We start from the raw sequence: 26,154 nt of genomic DNA, 5'->3' as shown, positions 1-26,154 counted from the left end.
TACTGAACTCATCTCACATGCTAGCAGGGTAATGCTCAAAATCCTCCAAACTAGGCTTCAACGGTACGTGAACCGAGAACTTCCAGATGTTCAAGCTGGATTTAGAAAAGGCAGTGGAATCAGAGATCAAATTGCCAACATCCATTGGATCACAGAAAAAGCCAGAGAGTTCCAGAAGAACATCTACTTCTGCTTCATTGACTAAAGTTGCTGACTGTGTAGATCACAAGGAACTGTGGAAAATTCTTTAAGAGATGGCAATATCAGACCACCTTACCTGCTTCCTGAGAAACCTATATGCAGGTCAAAAAGCAACAGTTAGAATCAGACATTCCCTTGTAGTTCAGTTGGTAAAGAATCTGCCTGCAATGCAGGAGACCTGGGTTTGATTCCTGGGTCTGGTAGATCCCATGGAGAAGGAAATGCCACTCACTCCAGTTTTCTTGCCTGGAGAATCCCATGGACAGAGGAACCTGGTGGGCTATAGTCCATGGGGTCGCAAGACTTGGGCATGACTTAGCGACTAAACCACCATGGAACAACAAACTGGTCTAAATTTGGGAAAGGAGTATGTCAAGGCTGTATATTGTTACCCTGATTATTTAACTTCTATGCAGAGTACATCATGTGAAATGCCGGCTGATGAATTACAAGCAGGAATCAAGATTGCCGGGAGAAATATCAATAACTTCAGAGACGCAGATGACACCACCCTTATGGCAGAAAGTGAAGAGGAAGTAAAGAGCCTCTTGATGAAAGTGAAAGAGGAGAGTGAAAAAGCTGGCTTAAAACTCAACATTCAGAAAACTAAGATCATGGAATCCAGTCCTATTACTTCATGGCAAACAGATGGGGAAACAATGGAAATACTGACAAACTTATTTTCTTGGGCTCCAAAATCACTGTAGACAGTGACTGCAGCCATGAAATTAAAAGACACTTGCTCCTTGGAAGAAAAGCTATGAAAAACCTAGACAGCGTATTAGAAAGCAGAGACATTACTTTTCTGACAAAGGTCTGTATGGTCAAAGCTACAGTTTTTCCAGCAGTCATGTGTGGATGTGAGAGTTGGGCCATAAAGAAGGCTGAATGCTGAAGAACTGATGCCTTTGAACTAGGGTGCTGGAGACGACTCTTGAGAGTCCCTTGGACTGCAAGGAGATCCAACTAGTTCATCCTAAAGGAAACCAGTCCTGAATATTCATTGGAAGGACTGATGCTGAAGCTGAAGCTCCAATACTTTGGCCACCTGATGGGAAGAGCTGACTCATTAGAAAAGACCCTGATTCTGGGAAAGATTGAAGGCAGAGGGGGAAGGGGACGACAGAGGATGAGATGGTTCGATGGCATCATGCACTCAATGGACATGAGTTTGAGCAAGCTTCAGGGGATAGTGAAGGACAGGGAAGTCTGGCATGCTGCAGTCCATGGGGTTGCAAAGAGTTCAACATGACTGAGCGACTGAACAACAACAACAACCCATGATATGGCAGTAAATGCAGAGATTACCCTCTGATTCCTATACTGGTAAGATTAATCCATGTTGGTTATAATTCACCATTCCTCTGAGAATCATCCCAGAGGTTACTTATAAAGATGTAACTTAGGAGTCAAGGTGAGCTGGACGGACTGTTATGGAAATGACTTTCTGGGCAAAGGGGATTGTTGGACTGGAGAACAGAAACGGGCTGCCCAGTGAGCCAGATGGGGAGAGTGCCCACACTTCACTGCCACAAGACCCCAGGTTTCCAAGCTTCAAGCATATCTCTACTGTACATCCATCAGCCTCCTGTGATTTTCACTTTCGACCAGAACCCATCCCTGAACACCAGACCTGTTATCCAACAGTCTAATTTCACCTTCACTTAGATGACTAAACAGCACATTAAACTTAACAGGTCCACATACAGCTCCTGACCTCTTCACTTCCAAGCTGGCTCTTCTCTCCCCCCCTCACTGAAGGGAAATCCTATCCTTCCACTTGTCTGGATCAAAACCTTAGCAGTTATCCTGTGGGTAATAAAGAATTTGGCTGGCCTTCATCTCCAGCTCCTGGGAGTTCATTTCTGGAGTGATAAAATTATCTTTTCTTTATAACTCAGGATAGGCTTAGCCCCACCAGAAACACCAACCATGTGATTAGAGGGTTAGGACTTTGAGCCATGTGATATAAGCTTGATCTCCAGGGAAGAGGGGAGGGAAGCTACAGATAGGTCATGTGGTAAGTGATTCAATCAATCATGTGTGTATTATGAAACCCCAATAAATACTCTGGACACCAAGCTTGGGTGTGTTTCCCTGGTTGGCAATCCTCCAATACAGTCACACATGGGAGCTGAGAAGGGCAATGTGTTTCTAGGGATGAAAGCTTTGCATCTGATATCCACAAAAATCTTCACCCTATACAACTTGTCTAATTTGCATCCTTTGGCTACTAGAAACTGTGATTTCCTAATTACAGCTTTCAGTGAAAGCTTTCAGTGAGTTCTGTGAGCCTTCTTAGTGAATTATGGAACCTGAGAGTGGTCATAGCAACTCCAAAATTTGTAACCAGATGGTCAAAAGTGAGGGTAGTCCTGAACACCCTTGAATTTTAAGCTGGTGTCTGAAGTTGTAGTTGTTCTTTAATCGCTAAGTCATGTCCAACTCTTTTGCAACCTCGTGGACTGTAGCTGCCCGGCTTCTCTGCCATGGGATTTCCCAGGCAAGAATACTGGAGTGGGTTGCCATTTTATTCTCTAAGGGAGTTTCCGGACCCAGAGATCAAACCTGCATCTTTTGCATTGGCAGGAGGATTCTCTACCACCGAGCCATCAGGGAAGCCCAGTGTCTGAGGTAAGGACCATCTTATGAGGACTGGGCCCTTAGTCTGAAATTTGATCTCAGTCTGGGTACCTTGATATCATGCTTTCCCTCAAATTCCCCATCCAATCTACCAAGAAGTCCTGTTGGTTCCAATTTCAAAATATCTCCAGAATCTAATCATTTGCCACAGTCTTCACGGCTGCCATCCTGGCCTAAGCCACAGGTCTGTCACTGGGTTTACTGCCTCTGCTTCCTAACCACCCTCCCTGCTTCTATCCTCCCCCTCAATCTCTGCTATTCTCAACACAGCACCCAGAGTGACCCTTCTAAAACCTTAGAGCATGTCACTACTCAGCTCAATCCTGCCAATGGCTGCCCATCCGACACCAAGAAAAACACCCAGTCTCTACCATGCCCCCCAGGAACGGGCTCCTTCACCACTACTTTCCTCTCTAACCTCATGTCTCATGACCTGCTCTTTAGCACCAATCACCATTGTGTACACTCGATATGCAACATGCGTGATATTTGTTTTCTTATCCCCTCCATGACTCTGCTCAACCACATGCACAGATCAGCTATGCTCCCATCCTAAGGCTTTCACAGCTCCTGTGCCTCTACCTGCAATGCTCTTTCCCACGATCCCCACACAGCTCCCTCCCTCACCTTCTTCGTGTGTTTTTTGCTCAAATGTCACCCTCTAAGTGAACCCTTGCTGACCACCCTATTTAAAATTTCACTCCCGTGTTTTAATTTCCTCTTTAGCACCAATCACCATTGTGTATGCTAGATACGCAACATGCGTGATATTTGTTTTCTTATCCCCTCAAATAGATAATAAACTCCATGATTACAAGAATTTTTGTGTATTTTGCTCTCAATCTTGAAAACACCCCTTGGCATTTAGCAAACCCTCAAAATATCTATAGCACACATAACTGAGTTCCTGTTCAGCAAGTAATATTATGAGCACAGTTTAAGCTCTCATCCATTGCTGATGGGAATGCAAAATGGTGCAGCTATTTTGGAAGATGGTTTGGCTGCAAACCAATCACACATTGGCACTGGCATAACACCATAATACATCCCAGCAATCCCACTCCTAGCCATTTACCCCAGTGAGTTGAACAGCTATGTTCATGCAAATACTTGCAAGTAAATGTTTGTAAAAGTTTTATTCATAATTGCTCTAAGCTGGAAAGAATCAAGAGTCCTGCAACAGGTGAATGGTTGAGTATAATATATCTTTTCCTGTAGCATGCTTATCCATCACAGATGTGATGATCTGTGGATATAAACACTAGAGTCTACATAACAGATGCACTTCTCATTCTACATTTGCAATATAAATAATCAAATGGGCACATGTATACACCTAATTCCCAGGGGGTTGGTGCAAGTCCAGCCCTAAGAGCTGGAACCACTCTCACTGTGACAGCAGTAAGAGTGATGGACAGTGCTTGGACTTAAGTACCATCACAAAAGCAAGTTTTACTTTCTACAACCTCTTGACCTCTGCCAAGTCCATAACTCAGCGTCTGCCCTTGCAGCCCCAAATCAACACCTACTCACATGGCTCGAAATCAAAGATAGGTAGACACCAGTGGGCCATGGTTCCATGGGTCCTGGTCCATCCGCTCTTTATTCTTGCTCATGGAGGAATAGGGCCGAGTGCTTATCTAGAATCACACTGTTAACGAGTAAGTGACCTGGGCTAGGACTCCAGGCCTGGTTTTCTGGGGACCGGACCATCATCACTGTGTGTATGTGTGTATCTTCCGCCTCACTTGTTCTGCTTTCTCCTTCTGCCCAACCCTTTCCCTTTCACTCCTATATTTTAGATTATGATTCTTAATCTGATAGAAGAGAGATAAAAATTCCTAGCTAGAAAACACTAGCAGTGAAAACCAAAGACCAGTCAATATGCACTTTGCTTAAGCACTACCTTTCGGCATTTGGCTTTTCTTCCTCAAGTAAACCTTCAATCAGTTGCTTGGTTTTGGCCAAACTCAGTACCACATCAAAGGATAAGTGATAAACTCAGTTTGTAGTTTAGTTATGTTATATGGGGAAAAAATAGAAGTAGCTTCATTTTGAGAAAGGCGTATTTGTGGTTCAAATGAATTTTAACAAGAGCTGGCACAGCTACGGGGTTTCATGAGAATGACCTCAGTCCATTCTCCCCACAGACTACAATGCCTTCCTCATCTTCCCACTTTCCTTAATAAAACAAAAGCTGACATTCATCACTGAGATATAGCTGCCACATATCCCGCAGAAGCAGGGAGAAAAGGAAAAACTACAGGGCTCTCCAGGTGGTGCTAGTGGTAAAGAACCCACTTGCCAATGCAGGAGACGTAAGAGACGAGGGTTCGATTCCCGGGTTGAGAAGATCCCCTGGAGGAGGGCACAGCAACCCACTGCAGTATTCTTGCCTGGAGAATCCCATGGACATAGGAGCCTGGCAGGGCTACAGTCCACAGGATTGCAAAGAGTCAGACATGACTGAAGTAACTTAGCATGCACGCACTCCAGGTTCAGTGTAATTTTAATCTTTATGGGTCTACACAAAGCAATGGGAGACCTTTTGTTTGGGAAATACTGATATCTTGAACTGAAAAATAGGAAAACCAAATGAGCTTTTAGTAAAGCTCTTCAAGTGAGAAAAACAAAAGGCCCCACAAACTACCTCAGTGCGGGCTGAGAGGCCACGTCTCACAGCTTGGTCCACTTGCACAGCCCAGACACTCTTTGATGTGACAGAGGGAGGTGATCTCTGCTCCAGATAAGGTAAGACATCCAGGCTGGAACTCAAAGATGAACGTGGTGCTGATTAGTTCAAATGAAATTAGCCTAAAGGATATGAAACTTTTATCAGATAGGCAAAATTAATTGAAATTACATCTCTGCCTAGAAGATATGCACACAGAAAAAAGATCAGAGACAATGTGACAATTAAAATCTCATTATGTATCCCATTCCCCAGGTCCCCAGTGATCCATGGGAGACTCAAGGGCTGGGGGAGGGGAGGCTGAGCCTGGTGGCTCTGCAGATGATGTTGAAGAAAGCTGGTTGCCAGGTAACCAGTTAGTAACCCAGGAGGTGGAGGGGGTGGGGTGGGGGAGCATACACTTGCCAGGAATGCTGCCTCCTGAGTCTCTACGTGGACCTATCTAACAGCAAAGTCAAGGCAAGCTCTTGGTCAGTCAACTTGTTTTTGGCTAACACCACCCCAAGTAATAGGGCTTCCCTGGTGGTTCAGTAGGAAAGTATCTGTCTACAGTGCAGGAGACTGAGACTTGGGTTCAGTCCCTGAGCTGGGAAGATTCCTTGGAGAAGGAAATGGCAACCCACTCCAGTATTCTTGCCTGGAAAATCCCATGGACAGAGGAGCCTGGAGGGTTATAATCCATGGGGTTACAAGAGTCAGATAAGACTTTGCGACTAAAACACCATCATCACCACCACCCCAAATGACTCATCTGATTAATTTTTTAAAAATTTAATTAATTTGACTAATCAGTTGCTTCATCAGTACACAGATTCCAAGTCAGAGCTGTTCTAAGTTGAGGCAGGAGCAAGAATATCCCAAGGGTTGCCCTTGGGATCTTGATTGCTCGATTCCTCTATCACCCCATCTGTGGCTGATTATATTTTCTAAAAGCTGCTGCAACAATATCTCCCAGCCCACACACTCTTCTTCAGTGTGATGTTGTCATGCTCCCTCAGTAAGTGACCAGTAAATGCTTGCTGAATTGAAGTATGCTTTTGAACTTCTTATCTGAAGCTCAGAAAAACAGAACAATCTTACATCTGTTTCCAGCAGTAATTTGGACTCAAATTTGGACCCAAACCCTAAAATCTTCTACCACTAAATTCCTAACATCTCTGAATAAAAAGTAACAGCATTCTAAGATATAACTAACTGAACTTGTAAGAAAGCAAGGGACTCTCCAGGGGCTGAAAATGAAGACAGACTGAGTAGTAGGTCTGTCTGATGATGCTGACAGGCCTCTTGAGATATCTGTCTTGGTAACCTTGGGACTTGGATTTAAATATCCACACAGAAAGAGAAAATGAAGGCGTGAGTCTTCAGAAGATATGCATTAAAGCTGAAAACCCCCATTAAGAGGTGGAATCCAATCTTCTCCGATGGGTGGGTTTGCTTTTCCCAGTAGTGTATAGCAGCAGTGGCACTGTAGAACGTCCATGGCTGCATGGAATATCAGCAGCTTTTGCCTTATTCACTGGAACACTGCAGCATGGACCCCGAACCCTAACGTAAGAAGACTTAATTAAGTCCAACTCCTCAGATGCCGCCATGCTGTGAGGAAGCCAAATAACAAGCAATCTCAGTCCTTCCATTCTGGGCATCCCATAAGCCCAGGCCCCAGACAAGCAAGCATAGGAGCTTCCAGACAATTCCTGTCCCCAGCCATCAAGTTAGCCCCCAGCCTCCACATTCCTAGCTGAGGTCCCAGATATCATGGAGCAGAGACAGACATTCCCACTGTGCCCTGTCCCAACTGACCCACAGAAACCATGAGCATAATAAACCAGTCGTTAGCTTAAGCCAGTACACTTTAGGATAGTTTGTCCTACAATATTAGTAGCTGAAATAAGATTCTTGGCCACTGTGATATCGTGATTAAAAAAAAAATATCTGTTGGGCTTCATTCCCAGTTCCTGGCACAGAGCTCTTGGAATTTCCTGAGTGTATGGGTGAGCAGAGTGTCTTTTTTACCCCCTAATAAGCTCCTTTCAACTATATCAGAGTTTATGCTAATGAGCTAGCTTTCTGAGGATAAAGGCTGGTAGCCAGAGGAACCAGTCACATGATCAGAAGGTGGAAACTTTCAGCCCCCTCCCCACCTCTGACCTCTAGGAAGGTTAGAGTATATGAAGATGGAGTTAATCACCAATGGCCAATGCTTTACTCAACCATGTTTGTGTCATGGAACCTCCATAAAAACCATCAGTGACAGGGATCTGAGAGCTTCTAGGTTGGTGAGCACACTCTGGTGCTGGAAGGCAGGTATATCTCAACTCCACTGGGACAGCAACTTCTTAACTCTGGACCCTTCCAGACCTTGTCCTGTGTACCTCTTCATCTGGCTGTTCATTTGTATCTTTGATAACATCCTTTACAACAAACTGAAAAATGTAAGCAAAGTATTTTCCTGAGCTCTATGAACTGTTATAGTAAATAATCTAACTTGAGGAGGGGTCATGGGAACCCCTGGTTGGTAACCAAACTGGGCAGAAGTGAGAGTAATCTGGGAACAAACACACCACTTATGACTAGTGTCTGAAGTGGGGGACAGTCTTGCAGGACTGAACCTTTGCACTGCAAAGGCTGAGGGCTCTGCACTAAGTCTGAGTAGCATCAGAATTGAATTGAGTTGCAGGTCACTCCGTTGGTGTCCACAGAGAACTAGGGAAGTGTGTGGTGTCAGGAGTACTGTGAGCAGAGAAAGTCTTTTTTTTTTTCCCCCATTATTCCTTCCCAGTTAAGGGTACAGAGTTCTCACTGCCTACTGATAAGGGAAAATATATGAGAGAAAGAAAAACTCCCATATTAAAAGGGGTTCAGACAGAAGCCAGGCCAGTTCCCAAAAGTCTTTGATCCCAAGATTACTATCCACTCCCTGCCTTAAAAGAATCTCCCTATTCCTCATCACAACCACTCCAACTCCCCACTCCTTGCCTATCTCCCTGCTGTCCCAGCCACCAGATCTACATTCTTAGGCAAAACCTCGAGACCTATTGCAGTATGCCAAGACCCCATACTTTATGAGCTACGCTCAAATTAAAGACCTGAGCAAAAGATCTTGGCACTGGCATGAAACACAGGAACCCTCAGAAGGCTGGTTTTATGCCTGTCACATCTCTTTATGCTCACAGTAACCTGCCCTCTATTTTCCATCAGCAGAATATACATAGCCAGGGGAAAATAACTTATTCTAATATTTGCTAAAGACTAACCCAGATAGGAAAACAAAGATGCTTCCATTTTCCCAAGTATTTTACTATAGTTTAAGGCCAAATAACACGTGCACACACACACACACACACTCATATATACACACACACACAAATGCATATTTTTATGAAGGACACTGGCCCCAGCTACAAGAAGCAGGTATTTTGGGATGGTGTCTTGGTACTTGGTCAATTATGACAGAGAGTTAGCTACAAATAACTGAAGAAAGGGCCAAAGAGCCACAGATCTCCTAATGTGCTACAAAACCTTGTTTTCTATGCTTTTATGTGTCTGGAGACACTGGACACTTTTCTTTCTTTAAGATAGCACAGCTTCACTGAAACATGTGACAGCTTCCATTTTTAGCAGGTATACCACTGGTGAGATGCCACAGTGATCAAGCTGGATTACAATCTCCTGGGACTGTCCTAATCCCTTCTGAACCAAAACACAGTTTCCACTAGAGGACTTTAAAACTTTTAAACATGGGAACACATCTTCAATCCTTTCAGTTCAGTCACTCAGTCGTGTCTGACTCTTTGCGACCCCATGAACTGCAGCACGTCAGGCCTCCCTGTCCATCACCAACTCCTGGAGTTCACTCAGACTCATGTCCATCAAGTCGGTGATGCCATCCAGCCATCTCATCCTCTGTCGTCCACTTCTCCTCCTGCCCCCAATCCCTCCCAGCATCAGAGTCTTTTCCAATGAGTCAACTCTTCGCATGAGGTGGCCAAAGTACTGGAGTTTCAGCTTTAGCATCATTCCTTCCAAAGAAATCCCAGGGCTGATCTCCTTCAGAATGGACTGGTTGGATCTCCTTGCAGTCCAAGGGACTCTCAAGGGTCTTCTCCAACACCACAGTGCAAAAGCATCAATTCTTCAGTGCTCAGCTTACTTCACAGTCCAACTCTCACATCCATACATGACCACTGGAAAAACCATAGCCTTGACTAGATGGACCTTTGTTGGCAGAGTAATGTCTCTGCTTTTGAATATGCTATCTAGGTTGGTCATAACTTTCCTTCCAAGGAGTAAGCATCTTTTAATTTCATGGCTGCAGTCACCATCTGCAGTGATTTTGGAGCCCCCCAAAATAAAGTCTGACACTGTTTCCACTGTTTCCCCATCTATTTGCCATGAAGTGATGGGACCAGATGCCATGATCAATCCTTTAATGCTGCTATTAAAAACAAATAACAGACCCCAAATGGAATCATTTGTGCTAAGCCCCATGTCAGCAAAGCAAGACCAAATACCTAACCTAACAGCAATCTCGACCCAACTCTTCCCCCAAGAATGTGGCCTTTCACCAATTATCTTGGAATTACCTGGTTGGGATTAGTGAGGTAGTTTTCTAACTAGATAAAACAATTTAAAAAGAGCACTTAAAAGCAAGGGACACTTACTTTAATTGGTATGCAAAAGCCTCCAAAAGGCTTCGAAATTCCAAAATACCTGCCTTGAAAGATTCATTACAAAAAATAATAATAATAAACAAAATTAAAGTTATGCAAAGTACCTAAAATGAAAGACTTACAGGGCTGATGTTGATTCCCACTGCTCCCATCTATATTCCTTTACTTGAGTATTCATTCTACTAACCCTCTGTATGAATTGTCTTTCTACTTTGAAGATTCCTCAAGACAATAAACAAGTCTGTATCAAGTTAATGTTCTTACTGATGCTCCCTTATCTGTAAGAGTCCCCTCAATCAGACTCTTTCTGGAGTTGAAGGATCTCTGAGTAATTTTCTGGTAAACTGCTGCATTATTCCCTTAAACAGCCAAAAAAAACTAAATTATTTTAAATCCCACTTGGAACCTACAAATGGGTTGCTGGGAAAACAGGCAAAAGTTTGCTAAGGGTGAGAATCCTTACCAGAGTCAGTTCTCCTGGATCTCTCTCTACAGTTCCCCAGAGAGAGAAAAATATCTTTTGTACCCACCTTGGGGACACCTCCTAAATCCAAGGGTTGCTTAATACTGCCAGAAATATTTATTGGCAGTACGTCCTGGCTAAAACTTGGTAAATATTTTAAATAATTCAATAAAATTTTATGAACTAAAATTTGGCCAAAATGGAAGCTGATATTCAGACCCTGAAAGGAATTCTTTAGGCCTTCTCTTCTAAGCTAAAAGTAAAGTAAGTACCCAGTGTGTGTGTGTGGGGGGGGGGGGCGGTGAATGGAAGGGGTTCTAAATACTTTGCAAAAGATTTTTGGGTGAATCAACCTATGGTCGCTTCTTGGCCTTTTGGCTAAGATCAAGTACAGCCTGGAGGCTTCTCAAGTGGCACAGCAGTAAAGAATCCGTCTGCCAATGCAAGAGATGCAAGAGATCCAGGTTCAATCCCTGGGATAGGAAAATCCCTTGGAGTAGGAAATGGCAACCTGCTCCAGTATTTTTGCCTGGAAAACTCCACGGATAGAAGAACCTGATGGGCTACCATCCATAGGGTCGCAAAGAGTCAGACACAACTGAGCGACTGAACACAAAACCTATGATGTCATTTAAGTTACAACCTAATTCCTCACTGAATCAAAAGCAACTGTCCTTAAAGTATTTGCATAACTACAAATGTAGCTCTAGAGGCCTGACCAAAGCTCACCTATTCCTTTCTACCAATCCCCAAATCTGCCCTGGACAGTGAGGGACAGGGAAGCCTGGCATGGTGCCAGGCGTGCTGCCAACTTGCCAACACAACTGAGTGGCTGAACTGAACTGAAACCTGCCCTATTTATCTTAACGGGGAAGATTTTGGGGCTTCTTCCTTCTGCCTCTGAGATGTAAATTTTAATATACCAACTTCAGAGAAGTGATTCTTTTCAGGAAACAAAAGGGTGGAGGGTGGGGCATCATTTGAAACTTTACTTTAGCTTTCCAAGCAGGTAACTTTGACTTATTTATTTCATCTACCAGAAAAATCACTTAGATTCAAATTCTTTTGTAAACTAGTAAAACAGAAGTCAGTGTTTTCATCTGTATATATGTTTACGCGTGTCTATCTATATAATGTAAATACGTGGTATGTTTCTACCTTCAGATATTAATGCAAAACAATTAATTTGTGAAAGAACTCAAATTGGCTTAAAGAAAAGTAAGTGTTTATATTAATATAAATTATCAGAAACATAATAGAAACTAACCCAAATGAATTCCAAGTTCATGTGATCTTGGAAAATATTAGGTAGTAAAGCTAGTTTAATCTTGTTGGTTTAATTTAAGCATGTCTTTAGAGTTACTGGCATGAAATATAATACTTTTATTTTATAATAAGTTCGTGCTATCTATATAACAAAATTTGTCAGCCAGGAAAATAACTAAGGATAAAGACTGACATTGTCTTATATCCGTGACATTTTTGTGAGTGAAGTTGGTCAGTTGTGTCCAACTCTTTGCTACCTCATGGATTGTAGCCTACCAGGCTCCTCCACCCATTGAATTTTCCAGGCAAGAGTACTGGAGTGTGTTTCCATTTCCTTCTCCAGGGGATCTTCCCGACCCAGGGATTGAACCTGGGTCTCCTGCATTGCAGTTACTGCCTGAGCCACCAGGGAAGACATTTTTGTGAATAGTCTTTGTTAAGAACAAATAAACAGATGCAGGTAGGATAAAAAGTTTTTAGGGGTACTTTTTAAATAATTTTCTTGAATCTTTCTGGTAACTCGCAACCTTAAAGTTCGCAGAGTACATCATGAGAAACTCTGGGCTGGAAGAAGCACAAGCTGGAATCAAGATTGCCAGGAGAAATATCAATAACCTCAGATATGCAGATGACACCACCCTTATGGCAGAAAGTGAAGAGGAACTAAAAAGCCTCTTGATGAAAGTGAAAGCGGAGAGTGAAAAAGTTGGCTTAAAGCTCAACATTCAGAAAATGAAGATCATGGCATCGAGTCCTATCACTTCATGGGAAATAGATGGGGAAACAATGGAAACAGTGTCAGACTTTATTTTTTGGGGCTCCAAAATCACTGCAGATGGTGAGTGCAGCCATGAAATTAAAAGACGCTTACTCCTTGGAAGGAAAGTTATGACCAACCTAGATAGCATATTGAAAAAAAGAGACATTACTTTGCCAACAAAGGTCCGTCTAGTCAAGGCTATGGTTTTTCCAGTGGTCATGTATGGATGAGAGAGTTGGACTGTGAAGAAGGCTGAGTGCCGAAGAATTGATGCTTTTGAACTGTGGTGTTGGAGAAGACTCTTGAGAGTCCCGTGGACTGCAAGGAGATCCAACCAGTCCATTCTAAAGGAGATCAGTCCTGGGTGTTCTTTGGAAGGAATGATGCTAAAGCTGAAACTCCAGTACTTTGGCCACCTCATGCGAAGAGTTGACTCATTGGAAGAGACTCTGATGCTGGGAGGGATTGGGGGCAGGAGGAGAAGTGGACGACAGAGGATGAGATGGCTGGATGGCATCACTGACTTGATGGACGTGAGTCTGAGTGAACTCCGGGAGTTGGTGATGGACAGGGAGGCCTGGCGTGCTGCAATTCATGGGGTCGCAAAGAGTCGGACATGACTGACTGAGAGACTGAACTGAACTGAACTGAACTGAAGGTAAATAATGAGCTAAGTTAAATTCATTGATATCCAGATCATTTCCAAATAAGATAATATATTAAAACATTAATTACATAGGAAATGCTGTCAAATAAGTGATGCTAAACCTTTAAAAATTTTATTTGATTTATATACATTATTAATAAGTGTTTCAGAAATTGTATGAAATTCCTAAGAATATGGTATGTCCTAGTATACTATTGAGGCTTCCCTAGTGGTTCAGTGGTAAAGAATCCACCTGCCAATACAGGAGACGCAGGTTAAATCCCTGTGTCAGGAAGATCCCTTGGAGAAGGAATGGCAACCCACTCTGGTATTCTTGCCTGGGAAATCCCATGGACAGAGGAGCCTGGTGGACTACAGTCCATGGAGTCACAAAGAGTCAGACACGATTTAGTGACTAAACAATAACAAGCATAATGTTATCACTTGTAATTCTAGTTACTGTCTTAAAATCTATGTTATAGAAATAAGCAAATAATTTTTCAATTCCCATTATAGTGACTCTCATCATCACCTCTTTTACCAACGGACATTAAAAAAAAGTCTTGTGTCACTTTCAGATAGTTACTGTTTTACTTTGATGGTTTTAGAAAAGCATTCCTGCAAATGTACCCCATCTTCAAGGAGACTTAAGGAAAAGACTTTGGACAAGTGCAGGGTTCCAATAACTTTAAGATCATAAAACTGAACCAACTAAGAATTTCTAGAACAGAGAAACTAGACTTGAGCAGAACAAAAATAAATAACATGAGACTGAATAAACTGAAGAGGATGATTATAATTTTTAGACTTTTGCTTTAAAACTACTTGGTTCCTTAATGCTTTTTTTTTTCCCTTTGATTTAAAGAAACCTTTCTCAGACTATCTAGTGAAAGTGAAAGTCACTCAGTCACGTCCAACTCTTTGCAACCCCAGGTACTATACAGTCTATGGAATTCTCCAGGCCAGAATACTGGAGTGGATAGCCTTTCCCTTCTCCAGGGTATCTTCCCAACCCAGGGATCATACCCAGGTCTCCCGTATTGTACACATTTTCTTTACCAGCTGAGCTATAAGAGAAACCTATCTAGGCCTTACAGCAATTGGTAAAGTATACTTTGTACAAAGTTTATCTTTGTAAACAAAGATGAACCATTTACTTTTTCTTCCTACTTGATACCTCCAGAATTCAGAAACTCTTAAGTGTCCTTTTCATGACATGATATAGTTAGTTATGTGCATAAGCTCAATAGGAATCTGTTTTCCTTGTAATAAGACACAATTGGAAACACTGGCTATATTACTAAAGGTTTGACTGACTTGTCAAGTTTGAGAAAGATATGCATATACCCAGATGTGATCAGACAGTTTTAAAGATCTAAGGTTGACTTTATGGAGCCAATAAAGCTCCTCGGATAAACGGACCTGGTACCTTGTTTACAAGGTGTCAGCAAAGCAGTCTTTGTTGTTGTTCAGTCACTAAGTCATGTTCAACACTTTTGCAACCCCATGGACTACAGTCCGCCAGACTCCTCTGTCCATGAGATTTCCCAGGCAAGAATACTGGAGTGGGTTGCCATTTCCTTCTTTGGGGGATCTTCCTGACCCAGGTGAATCCACTTCTTCTGCACGGGCAGGTAGATTCTTTAAAAACAGACTTTAAAAGGACCCAAATGGTCAATCACTGCTTGGTCAATCACTAAATGGTCAATCTTACTGCTTGTATGTAAATAATCAAGTCAAGTTTCATGCAAACAAATTAGTTTTACAGTGATTATCCTTGGAAAAATGGGGGTGATTATAGAGATAAAAATTATGTTGGCACTTTTGTCGATTCTGATTCTGTTAATTACCTTTGAGGTGTTGTTATATATCTGTCAACTAGACTGAATCCTGAATTCTTCTAATTTCCTCAATTATCTGGCTACAACTCTCCAAATTCATGTTTTCAATTTTCTCCCACTCTCTTGATTTGGAATCACTAAGAGCAAAGACTGCCCTTGAATCTCTTTGGAAGGGACTATCTCAGGTCCCCCTCACTACCCAGATGGCAGCAAAGCTTCAGGGACACACATCACAGTTGAAGAAGGTTCCACCTGACACCTGGTCCTGTGCGGGTGCTGGAGACCTCCAAACCAACCTGACCAGGAAGGAAAGTAGTTGACATTGAGGTAGATAATTTCCCTCCCAAGACACCAGATGAAGACTTCATACTTTAACTATGAAACCCTTTCCTCTTCTCTTTCCTTTACTCTGGCATCTGCCTAAAAAGATAATAGCATTATCCCTATCTCCCAGGAAACTGGGTCTATAATTATTTTTTAGTTTTATAAATTTGGGTTTACAATTTTTTTTTTTAGTTTATTGCTAAGGAAAAGGCAGGGTGTCACCTTTCAAACTGCCACCCAAAAACTCTGATCGGTCCCATCTCTGGTTAATAATCCCAAACCTGAGGAACTTTGTATCTAAGTACTGCTGCTGCTACTAAGTTGCTTCAGTCGTGTCTGACTCTGTGCGACCCCATAGACGGCAGCCCACCAGGCTCCACCATCCTTGGGATTCTCCAGGCAAGAACACTGGAGTGGGTTGCCATTTCCTTGTCCAATACATGAAAGTGAAAAGTGAAAGTGAAGTCGCTCAGTCGTGTCTGACTTTTAGCCACTCCATGGACTGCAGCCTTCCAGTCTCCTCCGTCCATGGGATTTTCCAGGTAAGAGTACTGGAGTGGGGTGCCATTGCCTTCTACGACTACGCACAAAAAAAGGGACACAAAGGAGGGTGGGTAATCAGAATAAAACTGCCTGTGTGGCCTACAGACCTTTAAGATTTAACTGGCCTCTATGGCTATCAGCTTTCCAGTCCTAAGTTGCAGATTCAAATGAATTACAAGGACGCATTCACAATTCTGATTTGCTTCTTCTAACAAGGTCAGGAGGAGTTAATGTACACAAGGCTATGATCAAGAGTCTCCCCTTAACTCTTGAAAGTGTTGTGAAATCTGCTAAGGCAGTAACTCCCTACAAAAATCCGTCAACTCTCTAGTCCAAGCTATTCTTGATAATACAACAGACCTTTTCGCTGAGCAAGGAAGAATTTGTGCTGTGACCAACACTACTTACTGTACCTTGGATAACACTTCTAGAGAAGTCGAAATTCAGCTGCATAACAAGCCCCTTGGCTTAAAAAGTGACCCCTTCTGTGGGGTCTTTGTTTGACTTCCTTGATTTTGATTTGGGTCTTGGGGACCATGGCTCCAAAGTGCAGACACTGGAAATTATCCTGCTAATAATAATAGTGGTCTCCTTGGTACATTCTATTCTCTCAAAAAGCTTTAAATGTGCCTCCGTAGCCACTAACCAGCAACAAATGACCTCCCTAAGAATGGAGCATCAGTAAAGGAACGAAGAGAAAGACTGACTTAAAAAAATATTATAGACCCAAAGTCATGACCCTGTGAATATCAGAGACTCGGCAAAAAACCTCATGATCTGTGAATGCCACACAGAGGATCAGTAAAAGCTGCAAAACCACAGAGTAGTAGCTGAGAGTGCTGCTAATGACTTAAATTCTGGTCACATCTCTCGGTTAAGCTGAGAGTCTGATCAAAAGGGGTAACTGTTAAAAAGAAATAGGGCCAAAATGGAGTCACTTGTGCTAAGCCCCATGTCAGCAAACTAAGACTTAATACCTAATCTAATTGAAGTCTCACTTCCCATTCCAGGATATAACCTTTAACCAGTCAATCTGGAATTACCTGGTCAGCACTAGTGAGGCAATCTGCTGATGGCCCTTCCATTCCCCTTAGGGTGACCTTGCCTGAAACAATGCATTCTTTGATAATAATTTCCTTTTTCTGTCTCCTTTCTGTCTTTAAAACATTTCCTTTTCTACAGCTCAGCAAAGCTCCTCTCTGTTGCTGAAAGAGATGCTGCCTGATGCACAGTCTTTAACAAAGCCAATCAGATCTTTAAATTCACTCAGCTGAATTGCTTTTTAGCACTGCAAACATCAGAAAATCAGATGAAAGATGCCCAAATTTTAAAGTCTCATTTTCCACTGCAACCAGTTAATCATGCCAAAGATATTTCCTGTCCTCCTGATGGGCAGTAACTTAAAGTCTAAAGAACTAAACTAACCACTTTTTCTGAAGAAGATAGAAATACTGCCTCAACTCAGCTTAAGCCAGGGAGAAGAAATGAATCAAGAAATCTCATATAGTGGTCACAAATCTACACTTTCAGTTGGTACCACATTCATTCCAAGACCCAGCATTCTGTGTACCATGCAACAGAGGTCTGAATTAATTCCTCTAGAATAAGCTTGAAAGTGATCACCCTGTAGGTTAAATATGGAATGTGATGCTTGTCAGGCCAATTCCAGTAGCTTTGCTGGGGAAACAAACTGATTGATCTACATCCAAGAGGGCAGGTGCTAAAGTTGCTGAATTGTTTGATGCCATGCAAAACTTCCAGGGAGACCCTACAGGGTGCCTCAACTGGGTAAATCCTCGGGAGTGTCACCAACATGGCAGACAGTAGATGGCATATCAAGTTTGTCCTAAAGAGGAAATGACAGGCCAAGAGCACCCCTTTGGGAAGCCAGCATGCCCTTCCAAACTCAGATGCCCTAGTCTGCCTCTACACTAGAAGATTCTCCCAAGGAGCTCACTGAATAATGCAGGGCACAGGGGTCCAGGCGGCATGGCTGGAATGACCAACCAACTGCTCCCATCTGACTAAATACTGACTATAAATGATGCAAATGAAAGGCTTTGTTTTTTGTTGTTCCCTCTACTCTATTTTTTTTTTTAAGCATTGACACAGACAGCACTGATGTTACCGTCTTTCTTAGAGGAACATGCAACGCTCCATCAGCCATATTAACATATGCATTTACTGGAGCTGATCTGCTCTCACAGCGGAGGTTATGATTTCCCACCAGCGGCAGCAGCTATGAATCAGAGAGCACTCATGGGTGTGTTATGAAGATTCGCAGTGGAATTGGTCCCTCTGAGAAGGTCATTAAAAGAAAAAAAAAAAAAAAAAACCCACCGAGGAGGCAGATTTTGCTCTTCTGCCCCCTCCTCCACCCTAAAATAAAAGCGACTAAAGTAAGTCCAACTCGGGAACCCCCACCTGGTGGGACTCAGAAGGACAAAGAGGTTGTGGCTTGATCGTGCCCTGAAATGCACTGTCAAATCCAGGCCTCTGTGGACCCTGGCAAAGGGCTCCACACTTGCCCCGTATGTCCTGTCATCCTGCTCCAGCCACTGTCTGTGTGCCCTGACCCCTGACACCCTACCCCAGGACCATCAGCTGGTGTTCTACACAGGAAGGGGGAGGGAAAGAGAAGAGGGAGAGGGGGAGGGGGAGAGGGCCCTCCCTGGAGCGTGGAGGGCACTTGTGGTGGTGCCCAGGGATGCAGGCTGGCACAGCCCGCCAGGTCCTTAGATGCAAATCAGCAACTTTTTTGTGTGAGTGCAACTCACATCAATTACCAGAAGGCCTGGAAGGAATAAATCCCTGTGCTTTGATTTCTGTGGCCTTGTCCACCAGCTCTGCCTTAGCCACATAGGGGCTGATTCATGAGGCGCAGGGACTCCTGCAAGTGGGGTGACTTCTCTCCAGGGGCCATAGGAGAGCCAGAAAGCTCCCGGAGGAGAAAGTGAGGCAGGAGTTAGATGGGCTCCAGGCTGAGCAGCTGGAGTTTGTCTCCTGTGGACAGATACTCCAAGGAAAAGATAATCACAGGAAGGAGAAGCTGAGCCTGCCCAAGTAAGAGACCACATATTCCTCATTCTTGAAGTCAAGGAGACCTTCTTGACTATACACGCATGGAAAGGCTCCTCCAAGGTCAAAAAGGAGGTGGCATCATCTCACAGTAAGTGCTGCCCAGAGGCCTCTTCTCTAGAATCCATCTTGACACGTGAACACAGGGGAGGACCCTGAGATAAATTCAGAACCAGGCAAAGCAAGACGATTAGCCAAAGGAAACCCAGAGGAAATGCCCCGTATAAGTGATTCAAACTTCCACAAGGGTGTGATTCTCTCTGAGTTCACCCTGTGTCTATCCACCTCTACACTTTTACTCCTAAAAAATACTTTACTTGTTTCACTACTTTCCACAATATCTCACTACAGAACCAAAATCCTGCTTCAAGCCTCTGTAGGCCGAGGCCACCGGAGATCAAAAGGAGGAAATGGGGGCTTAGGGGAAGGCCAGGGGAGAGGCAGCCCAGTGATCCTCACTGGGGATGGAGTAGGCAGTGTGATGCCTCTACCAGGGCCCAAGGGGAGCACAGAAGTAGCTGGGGAGAGGGGTGTAACACCTCAGGAAGGTTGAGAGAGTCCCTGAAGTATTACTGACTTAAGTACATAGGAGGTCCCTATGTGTCAAGATACCAAAACAGTGCAAAAATACTGGTGTATTTTGTGTCCAGTCCTCTCAGGGAGTCTACAAATGGCCTTCTGCCCTTTCCCCTCCACTCTACCTGACAGCAGGACCCAAGACATTCCTAGCTATTAGCAGCCACCACTCTAGCCAGCTCAAGTTAATGACTAGCTTTAGAGTTCTGTCAACATCACAGTCTCTGGGAATTGTCTCTGCCATTGTTAAAAGTCCACAAACATGATTTTGCAGATTATCCAAATGAATGCAGCTAGATTAAGAGGATTATTCCAGTCTGGGAGAGTGAACACTGTTTGGTAATCTTGTAATAGGATCCCATTTCCTACCTAATTGTCTCTGAAAGCCTCATTTGCATGACAGCCTGTCTGTTTCTCAAAACTGGATGTCCTTACTTACTAGCTGGCCAAGTCCCCCAACCCTTTTATCTTCCATTTTGAAACATAACAATTTTACTTCTGCTCCCTTCCCCTCCCCGTGAGTGCCACTGTTGCCTGCCTGGGTAGATCTTTTCTGAAAGGGAGTAAAGTCGACACCATCTCTTGCTTCAGAATCTTCCTCTTTGTAGGGACTATTCAGTGGCTCGCACAAGGGGAGGCCTTCAGCAGTGATGTTCTTCATTGTTTTGTCTAACAATTAGCTAAATGCTTTCTGACAGTCTGTTTGCCGTGCAGTGCTCTGGTCAACAGCTTCGGCTGAGGTTTCACTGACAGGGAACATTAATTGCTTGATGTGTAACGGAGCAGACCTAGGACCCTATGGGGCCTTCCAGGGATAGACTCCTCCCCCATATCCTCTGCTTTAACTTCTTCCTAAAGCACCTAGATAATAAATAGCATCTGATGCACATTTCCTGGGTTGTTTTACAGATGCTAAAACCCCCAGCAACTGGAAGAAATTAACTACTTGATCATCATGAGCATGTAGTCCACATCTACTGGATGATATCAAATCCTGTGACACCACCCCATTACCTCACCATCAACCAATCAGAATTGTGCTCGAGCTGATCACAGTCCCTGTGCCCCATCCCTCCACCTTGCTTTAAAAATGCTTTCCTGAAACCCTTCTGGGAGGTCTGGTGTTTTGAGCACTAGCTGACCTGGACTCCTTGCTTGGTGCCCTGTAATAAACATTGTACATTTCTTCACCAAGTCTGGTTGGGTAACAGATGTTTAAATGAAGACCCTCCAGGTGATTCCAACCCCCAGAGGTCAGGTTACCTCCAGCTGTCAAGTTTTCCTGCCCAAGGTTGACATTAAGGAATGGAGACAAGCCATGACTGCTGTGCTCTGTCCTGATCCTTAACTCATCTAATTCCTCAGCAAAATAAAATGGGCCCAACTTAATTAGCCACTAAGTGTTGGGATGGTTTGTAACAACTCTTCCTGTCTGTACAGCAGTAACAACTGAGATGTTCCCAAACCCTGTTTCCATCATTCTCTTCCTCAGAAACCTTCAGCCCTTCTGAATTCAGAGGATACCAGAAGGACATTAACCTTAAACTGACAGGTTGACTAGTGTTCCACTAGTCTTTTTCCTTTAAAGGTAGATGAAATGTACCCAAATTTGTGGGACTGGCAACACTTCTTTCTGAGGGGTATACATTGTAGGCATCTTCTAGAGGAATAAGTCATTGCTAGAAGAAAAGTCCAGTAACTTTGAAATTCTGACCCACAGTAAAGGGATATGAAAGTGAAAGAGGAGAGTGAAAAAGTTGGCTTAAAGCTCAACATTCAGAAAACTAATACCATGGTATCTGGTCCCATCACTTCATGGCAAATAGATGGGGAAACAGTGTCAGACTTTATATTTTTGGGCTCCAAAATCACTGCAGATGGTGACTGCAGCCATGAAATTAAAAGACGCTTACTCCTTGGAAGGAAAGTTATGACCAAACTAGATAGCATATTCAAAAGCAGAGACATTGCTTTGCCAACAAAGGTCCGTCTAGTCAAGGCTATGGTTTTTCCAGTGGTCATGTATGAATGTGAGAGTTGGACTGTGAAGAAAGCTGATCGATGAAGAATTGATGCTTTTGAACTGTGGTGTTGGAGAAGACTCTTGAGAGTCCCTTGGACTGCAAGGAGATCCAACCAGTCCATTCTGAAGGAGATCAGCCCTGGGATTTCTTTGGAAGGAATGATGCAAAAGCTGAAACTCCAGTACTTTGGCTACCTCATATGAAGAGTTGACTCACTGGAAAAGACTCCGATGCTGGGAGGGATTGGGGGCAGGAGGAGAAGTGGACGACAGAGGATGAGATGGCTGGATGGCATCACTGACTCGATGGACATGAGTCTGAGTGAACTCTGGGAGTTGGTGATGGACAGGGAGGCCTGGTGTGCTGCAATTGCATGGGGTCACAAAGAGTCGGACACGACTGAGTGACTGAACTGAACTAAAGGGATATATTTTATCTTGTTACCCAGTAAACAAACACCTGGCATTCAGGAAACAGTCTGTAATGCTTGTGAAGAATCCTGACCATCTCACCAATTTCACTTTTTTGCAATATTTGTTGTAAACCACTCAATCAACTTCACAACTCACCACTGGGTTGTAACCCACAGTTGGGAAAATATGACTCTTAAGTAAGGAGGTCAGAGAGAGTGTAAGAACTGGGTATCGCTAGGGAGGCACTGTCAAGCCAGCCGTATCACTCCTGCTGGGAGTCCCAGCCAACTGGGCTCCCAGGCCTCGAGATGCTTGGCTAACTTGACATTAAGCACTGCTGATAATTCCATTGGCTCTGTGAGGCCCCAAGGTGGGCTGGCCAGGTCCTGCCATTTGGTCTACTTGGTCCTCCTCCAGACCCAGCTGGAGCTGGAGAATGGAGCCAGCAAAGACTCTGTGGCTCCCAAGAGCAGCTCTGAGACTCAGCTTCATGCAGAACTGAAAAAAAAACCTACCTGAAAGGCAAATTGTAAATCACTTAAGAATTACATTGTGCAATTTCTTCCACCTCAGAATTGTGACTTGAAAACCCCTCGCTTACTAGGATCTTTAACACTGAAGTCTATTTACTGCTCAGGCAAGAATGTGGTTTTATTCCAATCTATAGCACAGGCTCTTTGTTGCAGGTCCCCCCTCCCCCAAGCAGCACAGGCTCTTAAAGGTGACTGTAGGAAGTCACTCTCACCACTCCCCACCCCCTGCCCATGACCTGTAACTTTGACTCACTCAGGCATGACAACCTGCAGATAATGCATAACAGGCCCTGTGGACAGAGGGCTGGCCCTGTCCTCAGCACACCTGTCATTTAATCACCTGCTCAGTTGTTTGCCAGGGGACTCCCAGAGCCAGCAGGCGAAGCCATTCAGCAGTTTGTCTCCTAACCACTGTGCCATCATCTGTGTTAACTGTTGGAATCCTTTTGTGTTTTGAAATACCTGCAGTAAATAATGCCACAGTCATATATAAGAACTCAGTAGAGTTGAAGTTCAGGCCACACACATTCTTATTGGGATAAGTAGTTAAAGAAAATGAATTGTTCCCACAGGAAGAGGGCCCTGGGAGCATCAGACTCCATTAGTCACTTAATAAAAGCTTCCTGATGGGGATAACTCCTTCCCTGAAGAAGGTAGCTTCGAAAGCCGTTTGCTATTTTCAAAATACTATTGCCTCCCTCCAGTTTGTTGGGGAATCAATTTCTCTTGCCCATGGGCCTCACTACCTAGTGATCCAAATTTCATTTCCCTGCAGAAGACCTGACTAGACGTTTTTCCAAAGAAGACATACAGATGGCTAATAGGCACATGAAAAGAGGATCAACATCACTAATCATCAGAAATGCAAATCCAAACAGTGAGATATCACCTCACACCTGTCAGAATGGCTATCAACAAAGTCTACAGATAACAAATGTTGGCAAGGATGTGTAGAAAAGGGAACCCTTGCACACTGTTGGTAGGAATACAAATTGGTGCAGCTGCTATGGAAATCAGTATGAAGGTTCCTCAAAAAACTAAAAATAGGGGACTACCAAGTGATCCAGTAAGTCCACTCCTGGGTATATCTCTGGAAAAAAATGAAAACACTAATTTGAAAACATACATACACCCCAATATTCATAGCAGCACTATTTACTACAGTCAAGACATAGAAGCAACTTAAGTGTCCATCAACTGACAAAGATGTGGCATACACACACATTCTGTGTGTGTGAAAGTCACTCAGTAGAGTCTGACTCTTTGTGACCCCATGGACTTATATAGTCCATGGAACTGTCCAGGCCAGAATACTGGATTGGGTAGCCTTTCCCTTCTCCAGGGGATCTTCCCAACTTGGGGATTGAACCCAGGTCTCCTGCTTCGCAGGTGGATTCTTTGCCAGCTGAGCCACAAGGGAAGCCCAGACAGAATACTATTTAGCTATTAAAATAAAAATTCTGCCATTTGCAGCAAAGTGGATGAATCTAGAGAATATTATGCTTCGTGAAATGAGAGAAAGACAAAATACTGTATATCACTATACATGGAATCTGAAAGATAATGCAAATGAACATATATGCAAAACAGAAACAGATTAAGATATAGAAAACAAACATGTGATTACCACAGGGGAGAAGGACAAATGAGGGATATAGGATTAACAGACACAAACTACTATACACAAACTAGATGGGCAACAAGGATATATTGTATGGCCTAGGGAATTATAGCCATTATCTCATAATAACTTATAATAGAGTATAATCTGCAAAAATACTGAATCACAGTGCTATACATCTGAAACTGATATATTATGAACCAACTATACTTAATTTACAAAAAAAAAAAAACACATTTTGCTATGTGTCCTGGGAGTCAGGTCCTGAGGGCTGAGGGGTAAGTGTCTGCCTGAGACATTTAATTCTAGGTTCTTGCACTTTGATACAGAGAGCAATAGAAAGAGATAAAAGTAAAGGGGTATCAGTAAAGATAATAAGGTCATCAGCCAAAGGGTGTGTTTTGGTCCCCAAGTAATATTTTAAAATATTTGTAAGGCCTTGAAAAGCCATCACAAAGCTTCTGGAACCCCTGGACCTATTCAGTGTTTATCCAAATTTAACCAAGATCTTTCTTCCCTTACAAAAAACATCCTGATAACACTATGAAGACTTCCATCTGAGTATTGTGTCAAATGGAAACAAATACCTAATAGAGGATTTAGAGGTTTCCTGCCAACTGGCTTTTCTTTCTCTTGTCTCCTTGTCTCTGTTTAAATCAAGGTGAATTAACAAAATGAAACCCACAGAGAGAAAGTCACTACAAAACTAAGATACTCCGTGAGTCTTCATAAAAGCTGCTCTGCCTCCGAGGCTTTCCTAACCATCACGATTGTTGGGTTTTAAAAAAATTCCTTATACTACTTGAAAGGAGAAATCAGTTTTGCCCCTAATTTTCAACATGCCTGATCAGTAGCAATAATTACAAAGCTGAGTTTGGATAACCTACACTGCATTTGGTTCTAATACCTGGCATGCATGGGACATGGTTCAAAGTCTCAATGATTAGTGTGTACCCAACGAAATAGGCAGATTATCTGCACCATGCCCAGTTAGTGTGATGAAACGTGTGAGTACACTTTCTATGAAAATGCTTTCACTTTCTAAAGATGATGTTTCTGACCCACATAGAAACATGAACTGGTGAAGCTGACTAACTATGTCCCAGCCGCCACACTTTCCTTCTCAAAGTCTTGGAAGAAACAGAATGAATCCATGTCAACTGAAAGGAAACAGTGCCTATAGTGGGAAACTTTTTAGGACTGGAAATAAAGCCAGTTCCAAACTCATTAGTGCTGTTCCTTTTACAAACAAAGGCAATAAAAACATTTAGTGAGGGGTAGCACCAGGTTACTCACTGGATCCTTTAAACAATCCTGAAAGGATTCACTCCCACTTCATAGGTAATGACACTACTAGATACTTGACACAACTGTCCTATAGCTGCACAGGTAAAAGGGATCACAGCCCAAACTTTGCCACTAAATCCCATGCTTTTAGTCATTTTGCTAACATCCTTTGTAAAACTCACAATTTTCAAAAGCTCTGAATCAGCAGAAGCTTATTTATTAAGTTATTTATTTTTACCTAAAAGAAATGATGCTAATGTTTTAGTAGCAGAAACTGTAGGTATTTTACAGCCAATTACCCCAATATCACATAACTCTTAGGTCTTATCACAGAGAACTCAGCCACTACATTCCCCTTCTGGAACTTTGAATATTAACATCCAAGAACAATTAAGAAATAAATGTGCTTTATGCTAAAGCAGGCTTTATTTCAGGATAAATTGGAGGGGGTAAATTATATAATTTCTGGACGGATTCCAAAAAGCTTTTGCAATACAATGAAAATTCAATTTTTGGTCAACTAAGTCTAATAGCCCCTTCATGGATCACTGCCTTGTCATGGTGAAGGGACTT

At 43.0% G+C, this 26,154-nt stretch overlaps 1 protein-coding gene across 12 annotated transcripts in view; it reads right to left on the bottom strand.

Annotated features, from left to right (window-relative positions):
* Positions 1-26,154, bottom strand: part of GPR39 (G protein-coupled receptor 39) — a 262,173-nt gene that overhangs the window by 60,736 nt on the left and 175,283 nt on the right. For 3 of the 12 annotated variants that reach the window (XR_015145333.1, XM_086350245.1, XM_086350235.1), the window contains exon 2: positions 5,495-5,615. The exons of 7 other annotated variants lie outside the window; for them this stretch is intronic. Coding sequence is in view for 4 of the 5 variants with exons in the window: in XM_086350245.1 (XP_086206371.1) it covers positions 5,521-5,615 (95 nt within the window). In the remaining variant the exon portion in view is untranslated. The remainder of the gene's footprint in view (positions 1-5,494; positions 5,616-26,154) is intronic. 2 more of the 12 variants (XM_086350261.1, XM_086350251.1) reach the window with 1 other exon arrangement.

The sequence above is a fragment of the Bos grunniens genome, chromosome 2 (assembly GCF_055505025.1).
Source record: "Bos grunniens cultivar Pamir isolate PY7600 chromosome 2, Bosgru_T2T1.0, whole genome shotgun sequence".
Taxonomy (NCBI): Eukaryota; Metazoa; Chordata; class Mammalia; order Artiodactyla; family Bovidae; genus Bos; species Bos grunniens.
This window is presented reverse-complemented; position numbering and strand designations above follow the sequence as displayed.